Source organism: Sceloporus occidentalis, unplaced genomic scaffold (genome assembly GCF_023333645.1).
Source record: "Sceloporus occidentalis isolate IW3139 unplaced genomic scaffold, rSceOcc1.0.p SCAF_28, whole genome shotgun sequence".
Taxonomy (NCBI): Eukaryota; Metazoa; Chordata; class Lepidosauria; order Squamata; family Phrynosomatidae; genus Sceloporus; species Sceloporus occidentalis.
Genome location: NW_028317008.1, coordinates 12,663,404 through 12,674,984, shown reverse-complemented (window position 1 = coordinate 12,674,984; position 11,581 = coordinate 12,663,404). Strand labels below are relative to the sequence as shown.

Below are 11,581 nucleotides of genomic sequence, written 5' to 3'. Positions count from 1 at the left end.
CAAGTTAGAGGACGCCAACAACCCAACAAACACATCCATGTATTACATGTACATAGTTTTAAAATCAATTCATTTATTGTGGTGTTGGTAAACAACTCCCACAGCCCTATGCCAAAAGCTACTGGAGATATTCAGCCCTGGCTTAGAGCTTTACAAGTCTGTTATCTGCACTGTATCTTAAATATGGCAGTTTATTCATGTGATTGGTACAGTGATTTTATTAACAGTGACCACTGTTCACATTGTTGGGCAAAGTCAACATCAGTGTTATTCTGTGGACCTAATGGATTGAAATACTAAGACATATGGAATTATATATAAATGTTTTTTCTTCCATATTTAGTGTTTTTTGCCCACTCAATCGTACACAAGATAATCACACTATCAGTATAGAATGTAAGAGTAAATAGTATTTTTGAGAAGTGGATTGTAGTCTGTGACAGATACCGAATGACTTTGCATCACAGCTTCAGAAATACATACATTTGCCATGCCCCCTTTGGAAATAAAAGTGCGCTTTCAAGTCACTCTTGATCAGCATTATTTTGCATTGAAGTTACTGTGCCCAAATCCATTGGCTATGCAGTCTTCACAGGACCTTGTGTTATCTGGCTCCGATGCACAGCTACACTCAATTGGTCTGCTGGAATGGGATGTTCGAGGTTGTATATGGAGAGAGTGTAGTGGGGAATCTCTTTCCATCACTGATAGGACATTATCCGCAGTCCTGTATGCCTCAAGTTTTCTGGGTACTCCTAGGAACGTCACTTCAGATTGACTGCATTCACAAGGGTTTCCTAGCGGTTTTTTTATTTGTGTCATGTTCATTGGATAGTCCAGACTTTCATCACTCTCCATGGGAACATTATGATAATTCAGTTGCGTCGGAGAAGGATAATCTGACGGTGGAACAGACTTCAGAGATTTAGGATCATCCTCATTATTGTGGTCAGCACACCTGGAGGTCTCTACTCTTTTTAGAACCTGCAGATAAAATAATGAAGACATTTTACCTGCACTGTAATAAGTAATTTGTTATATAGTCAAAACATTATCCCATATATGCTTATTATGAGATGAAACAGCTGGGTGATAATTCAGTACTTCCACTTCCAGATGTTTGGAAGTTTGTGAAGGCCGGTTTCATCATTACATGTGAATGCAATGTGTTGTGTCTTTGCCCTTGCAAAAGATACAACAGAAGGAAAGTATATGAGTATACTGTAACTCAACCTCATATCTAGTACATCTTTGTACTCTTTATTTGAACTGTACATGAAGACATGGGATGATGATCACCCATGCAGTATTTTAGTTGTGAATCAAGATTGATTCACATGACCACTGGTAGTTCCACTGCACAGAGCACACATCCATCAAGGTCCCACCTTTTTTGTGTTATTTTTTGGGGTTTGTATTATTGTATGTAAGTGAATGTGCTGAGATTGTGGTGTGTCACATGTGTGTTTTGGTCTGTATGTCTACATGATGCCTTCAGCTTATTTGTTCTCTCAGTATTTTTATCAGTTTTTGTCTTATGTCTATTTTCTTGACAATGTTTTACTAACAAAAAATAATTATGGGTGTATGAATGTTTAGGGAAAAAATGAGTATATATGAATAGGTGTATGAATGTTTTAAAATATTCAGTCACACGTGACACAGAGGAACCTAAAAACAATAATATTTAAATATCTAAACCATATATAAACAGAAGGACTGAAGTCATATTGTAGAAAAAAACAGCACCTGTTGCCTATGAGAGGGGTGGCAAACACAAGGCAGTAATATTTAGTGAAATATGTATACAGGTAACATTGTTTTCGTTTATTCTTGCTTTTTGCACATAACATAATAGCAAGCCACAGGTAAAAAGAGAGTGGTTATTGCAAACTATTGTGGACAGGTGTGAAAAAGGAGAGCAGAAATCAATTATTTTATGTAAGACATCTAAACTGGCACCAACCTCTTGCATATCGGGTCTTTGTTTCATTCGCGATTCAGTACATTCAATTGATAAACCTAAGAGTCTGTGTGCAGTAAACTGGGGCCAGCTGTCACATTTTTCATCCAGGATTCCAAGAAGAGACTCAGATCCTCCTTTCTCTGTCAGGTCCCACATCAAATCTCTCTATTAAAATAAAAGACACGATAGGTACATAACTACCGCTGCACCAATGTCATGTTGTATATAAATCATTACTATTATTGAATGCACGGAGAGCTTACCAGACACATATTTTCAGATCCTTTGAGAAGAGCTGGTTTTCCAGTTAAAACTTCCATCGTTATCTAGGAACAGCCAAAGTAAAATTAAATCATAAACATTCATCAGCTATGCTCTGTACATTGGTTATTTAAACTAGACCTGTTATGTTAAATTTTAGATTATTTATTAAGAGACGTACAAGAATTCCCTGTAGATATGACACATTGGCACAAGCTAGAAAGCCAAAGGAAATAATTCGATGGGATTGACTCATAGCACTGAGCTAGAAGTTTGCATGTCCAGCTGTTGATGACCTACAAGTTAAATGAGTGAGTGGAAGAAGGATCATATGAGTGTCCGTCAGTCCAGGACAGCCCAACTGGCACATCAGGCCAATACCTGGTGGCCACTGGCCAAAAGCACCACACACTCCAGCAGCAGTTTGGCTGCTTTACACTGTACCCGGCTGGATATACACGGCCACATGCTATGTGAACATAGAAATGTAGCATGCGACCAGGCATATCCAGATGTCGGCCCTACTTATGTCATCAGGCAGCTGCTGGTCTTAATGTGCTAGGGCCGACTCCTCATCACCAGTCCAGCCCTGATGGTAGTTCAAGTCCTGCACTAGATATTGCTACCCCTTGGTATGGAGTGAAGGTGTTAATTGTGGTTCCTCATACTCACAATGCCATAGCTGTACACATCAGTTTTAGATGACAAATTTCCTCTTCTAATGTACTCCACTGGCAAGTATCCCAGGAAGCTGAGGGTGGCATGATCCATCTTTATGGTGTAACTGTGATTTATCAGGTAAGACCGCAAATGGACCATGGCAAAGTCTGAGAGCTTCGGCTGGAAATGCTGATCAAGCAGTATATTTTTGCTGGAACACAGAAAATAAGAATGAGAACCAGTGGCTGGAAAATGTGAAAATTGTGCTATTCCCCAATGCTATTATGTATAATGTCACACACTTTATCATGGAGAGACTGTAAAGTAAATCTCTACGCTATCCCAGATGTATTAACCCCATGACCTCCACAGAATTCCAGGGCAGAGAATAAGACAAGCAGATGGTCAATAACTGTTTACAAAAATCTAACTTAGATGTATATTGATCGTGTACCCCATCCCAATTCCACTAAAAGAAGCCAAATCCTTGATCTGTTAAGTGTAGAAAGATGGTGTTATACCAGACTTTGTTCATTACGACACTGGTACCAGTAAAATCTTACAGCCTTGTTTACACAGAAAATGAAGCATATGGACCAGGCATAAAACCTTCAATAATTAAAATGAAATATGTTAAAACAAAAAATATAATAAAAGCTTTTGAATGTTGCTTAAAAAAAACCATACTATGACCACACATGAAGTGCATAAAGAGAGCAGACATATCAATTACCTGGTTATATTCCCACATATGACAGGATTATACATTAAATTGTGGAGATATTGGATGGCTTGTGCTACTCCATGCAGAATACTGAAACGGACTTTCCAGGACAACGAAGCACTGTTTGCCTAAAACAAACCATTTTGGGATTATTTGAGAAATAAAATGAGAGTGTACGTATATATGTATAAGTAGGAGAAATATTGGAATAAGAGGTCATAATCTAGAACTAGAGGGTGAGAGGCAGATACATGTAATACAAGGAGATTTTACTGTACTGAGAGAGTGGTAACAGCCTCCAGTAGTGGTAGGGGCTAATACAGTGAGCAAATTTAAACAATCATGGGGTAGGCACATGGCTATCCTGACTAGCTATGAGATCAATGACTGATTAAGGTTTGAGTCTTTGCATCAGGGAAAATGACGGGTCAAACGGTTGTTATCTGCCTCATGTTCTATATAACTGGTCTAAATTCCTTTCCTTTGCTACGGAACAAGAGTGCTTGGCTTTTAAATTCGTAATCCCTGGAAACCAGATTCAGTAGAACAGATTAATTTTGAGGTCTCTGAATGATATGATAGCCATACAGTCTATCAGTTGTGTATCAGTGACTACTGATTCTTTTACTATTATTTTAAGAAGATTGCAATTTTCTTACAAACTTACAGTGCACTGTATCCTGTCGTAGAGAGATCCATTTACAAGATATGGGTATACTAAACATGTAGTTTCATCAGATGAAAAATATCCAAAGAGTTCTATTATATTTGGATGCTGAAATCTGGAGAGGTAAAATAGATATAACAGGAAAGCAATTAGTTTCATTACAGTTTTTTTTAATCCCCACCCTTGCTTGCACCTCCTCATATAGACAAACACTTCACCGAAATCTCAAACCCTACACATTTGCTGACGTTAACACCATAGCCTATCTGGGAATTCTGAGTCAGGACACCATGGTAGGAAATGCACTGGAAGCATTTCTTAATATGCTGAAAGCAGCCAACTGGTACCTTCGCTCATAAGGTACAGTTATTAAGCCACACCAAAAGTAGGCATTAACAGGGTTTCTGGTTTGACTAAGTGTCCCATAGGCACCAATCTCTTATACATTGAAAAACCCAATCTTCCTGGCTATAGATGGGTTATCAGTAAATGCATTTCCTTGGTCTCTAGGTTCAGGAATTGGACCCAGTGGTCCCCTGATATACCAAACGAATGTAAGCCTAAAGAGGTTTGGGAAATCATTTAAGACAATATGAAAGTATTCCTCTTATATACCGTAGAATAAATAGAACATTGTTTTTATATATATATTAGTTTATATTTTCTATTACCATTTGGAAGTTGGTTGTTACGTTTACACATTAGTTGTTTGGATGCACAAATTCCATGATTCCTAAAAATCCTATGAAATTGCTCAATAAAATGTCATCTGAATTACATCTATAACTTGACTGACAGCTCAGACTTCAGTGACCAGACCTGCCCAAGTATTACATCTTACAAGGAGGTTCTGTTTATACTGTACACTATTAAAAGGCCATTAAAAGGTATCATATAATTACCATTTTTTTTGCATTTGATTGCAAACATTCAGGACTACTTACATAGTTCTCTACTTCAGATATTTTATACATTTAGAGCTCAAATTGCCCATACATAAATATGTTTACCAGAGTTGCTAATTTCACATCATTGCAGAATATATTTTGCAAATAAACAAGCAATAACAAGAAGTTCAAAACTGACTTATATAGCAGGCAGCAGCAAAAGCAATATCAAAATTAACTGTCTAGGTTAATTACATTTTCAAAACCCAGTAAGGTCAATAACCAGGTTGTACATTAACCAGAAAAGAGATAACAGAAATAAAATATGAAAAGTTCTTGATTCAAATATCTTCTACTGACATCTAGTGGACACCATGGATTCCAATGTAGTTTACTGCATGCAAGTTGAAGAATGCATTATTTTAGTTATTGGTGTTAGAAAATTACAAAGTCTTCACCTGGCTGCAATTACTAAAAAACAGGCAGTATTTCTATATAAGCCTGCATGGGAGACGTACTGTGTAAAGGCAGCTGGAGTTAAATGAGACAGAAGAACACCAATTTGCATGCAGTAAAGTGAATTGAGTTCATACAAAATATACTGCAATATGAATGTAACATGAAAATATTAAAATGTTTTACCCTCAAAATTACTATTTAACACACACACATATATATATATATATATATATATATATATGTATACATATATATAACTTTCCATTGGAAAGGGGGAAACACTTAGTCTTACTCATTGCTCACCTTTGTAAACTTTTCCATTGTGAAATAAATAAATTCCATTGGTCTCCTGAATGTACTTTCTGCAGAAAGAAAAAAGCCATTTGTTAATAGCGGCTTATGTGATATATATGAACTATTCACCACAAATTATATACCTATATGTGTGTGTGTGTCTATTTGTATGTATATGGATGTGTGTGGATGTGTGTGTATGTTCCCTAGAGAAACTAAAATGTAAACCTGGCCATGCCACCCCCACATATCTCCAGACTCTAAAACACCTTATGGCATATCCAGCCCTGACCGAGACTGAGAATCATTTGCTGTAAATACAATACAGTTCACATATACTATATAAAATCATATCTCCTAAACATTAACAAATCAAATTAAATATCAATAAAATTTGTCTGTGGGCTGAGCTGCTTAATCTACATGCAGGGCCGGACCGGACATCTAGCACACCGGGCAAAAACCCAGTGGGCTCAATATGCCTGGCTACATGCTACATAAGAATAAAAGCATAACATGCTGGACGTGTATATACAGCCGTCGCCTGCACTTACTCCATCAGAAATCTTTAAATACAAATGTTAACATCTGCTTTGTTGAAAATATTCACTGTAAAATCCACCAAACTGAAATAATAACTGAAATAATGTACTTATAATATATATATATATATATATATATATATATTTTTTTTTTTTTACCTTTTTAAGCACTTTTACAACACACATTCGTTTTTGAATTTCAGCTTTGTAAATGTCAAAAAATAATCCTTCTCCAATCAACAAATCTTGATGAAAGTTGTTAGTCCCTTCTTTGATTGCTGTAAAGCTGGCTGGTGGCAGGTTAATTCTGTCTACTGAGAATAAAACACAAACAGTGTTACCATACATGCATGTCTGTTTTTTAATTGTCACGTATATAATATACCGCTCTACGACTCTCACCCATAGGTATATATATATATATATATTATATTTAATATATATATATTAACGTTAGAGATGGTGATATATGTAGGTGTTTCAGCGACACCCATAGCTAAGATATATAAAATCAAGCACATATGCCACACATAAGCAAACATTGGCAGTAGAATGGATCACCGAAGAGCTCAGTGACTTTGGCACTATAATAGGATGCTATCTTTGCAACAAGTCAGTTTGTAAAATGTCTGCCCTTCTACATAAGTCCTAGTCCAATGTAAATGCTATTATTGTGAAGTGGAAGGCTCTACAATTTGAGGAAGGCCCTAAATGTTGTCCTGTCCGGTAAAGGAAGAAAGTGGCCTGGATATTCTTCACTGGATGATTCTGGGCCAAATCCAGAGAGTAACCAGTGTGCAGTTACCCCAAATGCCATTAGTGACAAAAGTTCCGTAGAATGAGGTCAAACCCAATTACCCCATTTAATGTCTTATTTTTAATATGTACAACTGAGGATTTTTTTGTTCATATTACTGTTTTGTTGGTCTTTATTGGGTTTTCTTCTAATCTGTAGTAAATATGTAATTCATTTTGTTCAATATTGAATTCATTAATGGTTTCTTGATAACTAATGGGAGCTATGTCCATTAGTGTCTAGGTTTAGGATTGAACCCATCCGTGACACTGCACTCTTTAATACACACCTCACCTTTGTGATGAGATCCAGATGTACCCCTTGATACAAATTCCAATGTTTGACCTCCACAGTTCTATACACAGAACATAAATAATAGTTATTATATTCCTTAATCTATCAACAACATATGCACTGTGATATCACCACCACTATGAAGTCTACCAAACTTGTTGAGTAGGTGAGTAGTGGCTACAGGCCTGTGCCTTTCTGTATATGATGTAGTAGATGCAGTCTGACCTGCTGGGTGAGGGCAGAGAGTTATATACTGTTTTTTTTCTCCAAGCTTCTAGAGACATAGGGAGCTGAGGAACACTACAGGACACTTGTCTCATTAGAAAATTTGGAGGACATAAACGTATGTATTTATTGGTTAATGTTAGGTACATGCAGAATGGTACACTGTTATCCATAAAAACACATTTGAACGCTCTAATATCATTAGCATTATAAAGAGCAAACCCTAGGGAGATTCTTCTCCAAGGTCTGAGTTGACACAATGGATAACTAATGTGGCAGATTGTATGTATATACTGTATACAGTATATACATATTCCTTCCCTTGCAAGGGGAAGCTTACTGGGTTTGCCCTTGATAATGCATAATGATATCTCCTACATAGACGCGGGAGACCCTACAAGAGAAGCTTGTTTACTTAAATGTGGAAAAGAGAGTGAAGTGCACAGTAGATGAGGATCTTTAGAGCGTATTTCATACACAGAGTGCTCATATGGCAGAGAATTACCTTGAAGGTGGTGTTTGTTTTATTGAATGTGCGATCTGAATCATGCGCAAGGAATAAACTGGCTCCTAAAACATAAAATAATCATTGAAACCAAAAGGGGTTTTTTTTTTACGCTTTTGTACAAAACTTGGAAATGTAAACATTGCAAGTTCACAAAAATCACATAAAGCAATAAACATTTGCATGATTGTTTTTGTCAGGCGTCTCCTCCTAGCATTCTGAGGATTATGGGAGTCGGTCTGATCCAAGTATTAGACTCTCTCCAGCTAATTTGAATTCTTCCCAAATCTTCTAATGATCGGGTTTATGTAAATGTGTTCCTGTTGCATATTCATAGGGACCTCTGGGAACATACCACTTGCTTCTATAAATGTATGATCATCATCATTAGGCTTTACAGAATGCTGAAATAATTAAAGCTGTGCTGTGATACTCCCTCTACAGTCATGACAAATAACAAGCAAATTCATTTCAAACTCAAGGGCCAATAGTGGTTGACCCCATATCTCGGCTAGTGATCAAAATCTTCTGCTATCCACTAAACCCTCCATACACTGACAGTCATCCTCGATATAAGTCAATGAACCCACGTTCCCTTACTAAACTAACTTTGGACTTGCAAACTCAATAGCTCTTGTTAAGCGAGTAGCTTAAGTTACTCTGCAAATATTTACTGTTTAGGATCACAATAGCACTTTTATTTTAACCGTGTACACCATAACACTAATAATTCTTTTTTATTTTAATAAATGATTACATACCTACATTTGCTACTGAGACACATAAAGCACCAGTCACAATACACAATATTAAAGATACTGGAATGTTCTGTACCTTGGCTGTTAAATAGATGTATAGCTCTCTCATGTCCCATCATGTGTAGGACCATCAGAAGGTCGCCTACTGTTTTGTTTTTTTGGGCCCAGCTCCACAGCAGTTCCCGTGTTCTGCTTTTACCTTGTTCTGCATATTTCTCAATCTTTCGGAACTCCATCCAGTCTGTGGAGAGACGTGCCGCTGAAAAAAAACACAACAGAGTTTTTAACCAAAAACATGTTGTGCCTTTCTATGTAGCACAAGGTTTATTTGAACACAAACTTAAAAAAGACAATGTCGGGCGGGAACTTTGGTAGATGGCAGGTGCTTGATATTCTTTGTTGTTTTTGGTTAATGTTTGTATATGTTTTTGCTTTAGTTATTTCTTATCATTATACTTGTATTCTCTTCTGTTCAATATCAATGGTATTCTACAATTATTTTTTGGTATTGTATTATCATTTAAAAATGCAAATTAAAAATAGGAAAAAAAACATAGTTCATGTAACAATATAAGTTATTACAAGTTTAAAAATGAGCTGGATCTCGGGACTCTTCAAACAATAATCCTTTAGTGGGCACTAAAAGAGACTCCAAACGGACTGGGACCGGCCCACTCTAAGAGATGGGAACACTACAGGGTCACGTAACAGTTAGTGTATATGTGTTAGAATGAGTGTGTGTTAGATGAAGTGTGTATGTGTAAGTTTGTGTGTTAGCTACGGAGTGTGTGTGTCAGTGTGAGTGTGTATGTGTGTTAGCATGCACATGTGTTAGTGTGTTAATGTGAGAATGTGTATAAATATGTGTGCCAGTGCCCCTATGGCAACTAAGGGCACTTTCTCAAGCCCGACAGCCATGCCAAGTATAAGAGGTATATGAGCTCAAACTATACCAGCTCTTGAGCCAGATATGTGGTAGACAACTGTCTACTGTGAGTAAAGGTAATGCTTAAAGATGAAGAATGACATTGTACTGCAAGGGAAATAAATCTTTTGTTGTCAGTTCTTTTTTCTAAATAAATTATATTAGAGTGCAATTTGTAATGCAATTATATTTGAAACAATACAATTTTTAATGAAAATGTTTACATTCTGACAAGCAACCTTTCCAAAATTCAAATAGGCTTCTTAGACCTGTTCAGTTGCATGGCCAATACATATTACCATTAAACAGAGACTGCTGTATTTACTGTATATATTAAACTATTTTAGAGGTTCATATCTAGGGTACTATGTTGGATACTTGGGCTACTTTCTATTATTTTATTGTAAACGTCACATACACTATTATACTAAACAGACATTACCACTGTAAAAATCCTACAATTAGTGATTTCATCTGTTTTATCTAGTTCAAGCATTTACAATAATAAGGTAGATGGATTTGTGAAAGCCTGGTACAAAATAAGCACAGTCACAGTTTTCCTAAAAAAAACCCAATACTCTTTGTGGAAGTAATACAGTTATACAATTTCCCAGATATTTCCATTCATATTTAATAATATGATTTTTTTGTAATTTTGGAGTAAATTATGTAAAATCAGGTTAAGCTTATCTTATGACCCCATAGACTCTAGAACAGAGGTTCTCAACCTGTGGGTGGCGACCCCTTTGGGGGTCGAACGACCCTTTCACAGGGGTCGCCTAAGACCATCGGAAAACAGATATTTCACAATATATAATTACATAATTGTATGGTTGGGGGTCACCACAACATTAGGAACTGTATTAAAGGGTCGCGGCATTAGGAAGGTTGAGAACCACTGCTCTAGAATGATTCCAAGCGGCCAGGTTCTTAAGAATGTTCTACTCACCCAGCCCTCTCCATCCCAAGTCCCCATCACTGCAGTCCATCATTTGGCAGAACTTCTCCATAGTTGATGGTGGGACTTCAAACAGGGAAACATGACATGTGATAGAGAGATCTGATCCTGCCATCTTTCAAGATAGACGTAAAACTGATTCATTTCTCTGCTGCTGTTGCTTTTTTGTCAAAGGGCTGGAATTTCCCAGCCCTCTCCCCGCCCTCTTATAAAACAAATTTCACAAGCAAGGAAATCCTGCTCTTGCAAGATCTTTGTGCTTGTGGCTATCAATGAAACTGAGCTGTACCTAATATCTATATTCATAATAAAAGGCAGAATGTTTGATTTTAAAACATTGTGCATAATGTGTTATATATAGAGCACATAATAATCTCTATCTGAGACTCTGTAACAGTATGAATTGTCCCGGTATTGTTTAGATCTGAGTAAAGTTGCAAGGCACTGTTAACCCCTTAATGACAAAGCCTGTACATGTACGGGCTCAAAATGCATTGTTTTCAATGGGTTTTGGGACCGCCATTGTCCTTAAGGGGTTAATCACATTACTTTCATGAAAAAGAATAGAAATTACATTTCCGTTAGTTTTACATTTTAACCCCTTAAGGACTAGATCTAATTTACACTTCAAGACCAGAGCAATATTTATTTTTTTTTGCT

The 11,581-nt window shown here is 36.7% G+C and overlaps 1 protein-coding gene across 1 annotated transcript; it reads right to left on the bottom strand.

Moving 5' to 3' along the window:
• Nucleotides 1-540: 540 nt before the first annotated feature.
• Nucleotides 541-11,036, bottom strand: IRAK3 (interleukin 1 receptor associated kinase 3). Its single transcript, XM_089486122.1, has 12 exons — nt 10,913-11,036; nt 9,115-9,297; nt 8,281-8,345; nt 7,551-7,611; nt 6,620-6,774; nt 5,684-5,766; nt 4,279-4,393; nt 3,621-3,739; nt 2,900-3,098; nt 2,230-2,292; nt 1,967-2,131; nt 541-984 (listed from the first exon to the last, which is right to left on the bottom strand). Exons 1-12 carry the CDS (start codon nt 11,034-11,036, stop codon nt 541-543), a joined length of 1,776 nt encoding a protein of 591 aa, XP_089342248.1.
• Between the last annotated feature and the right edge of the window lie 545 nt (nt 11,037-11,581).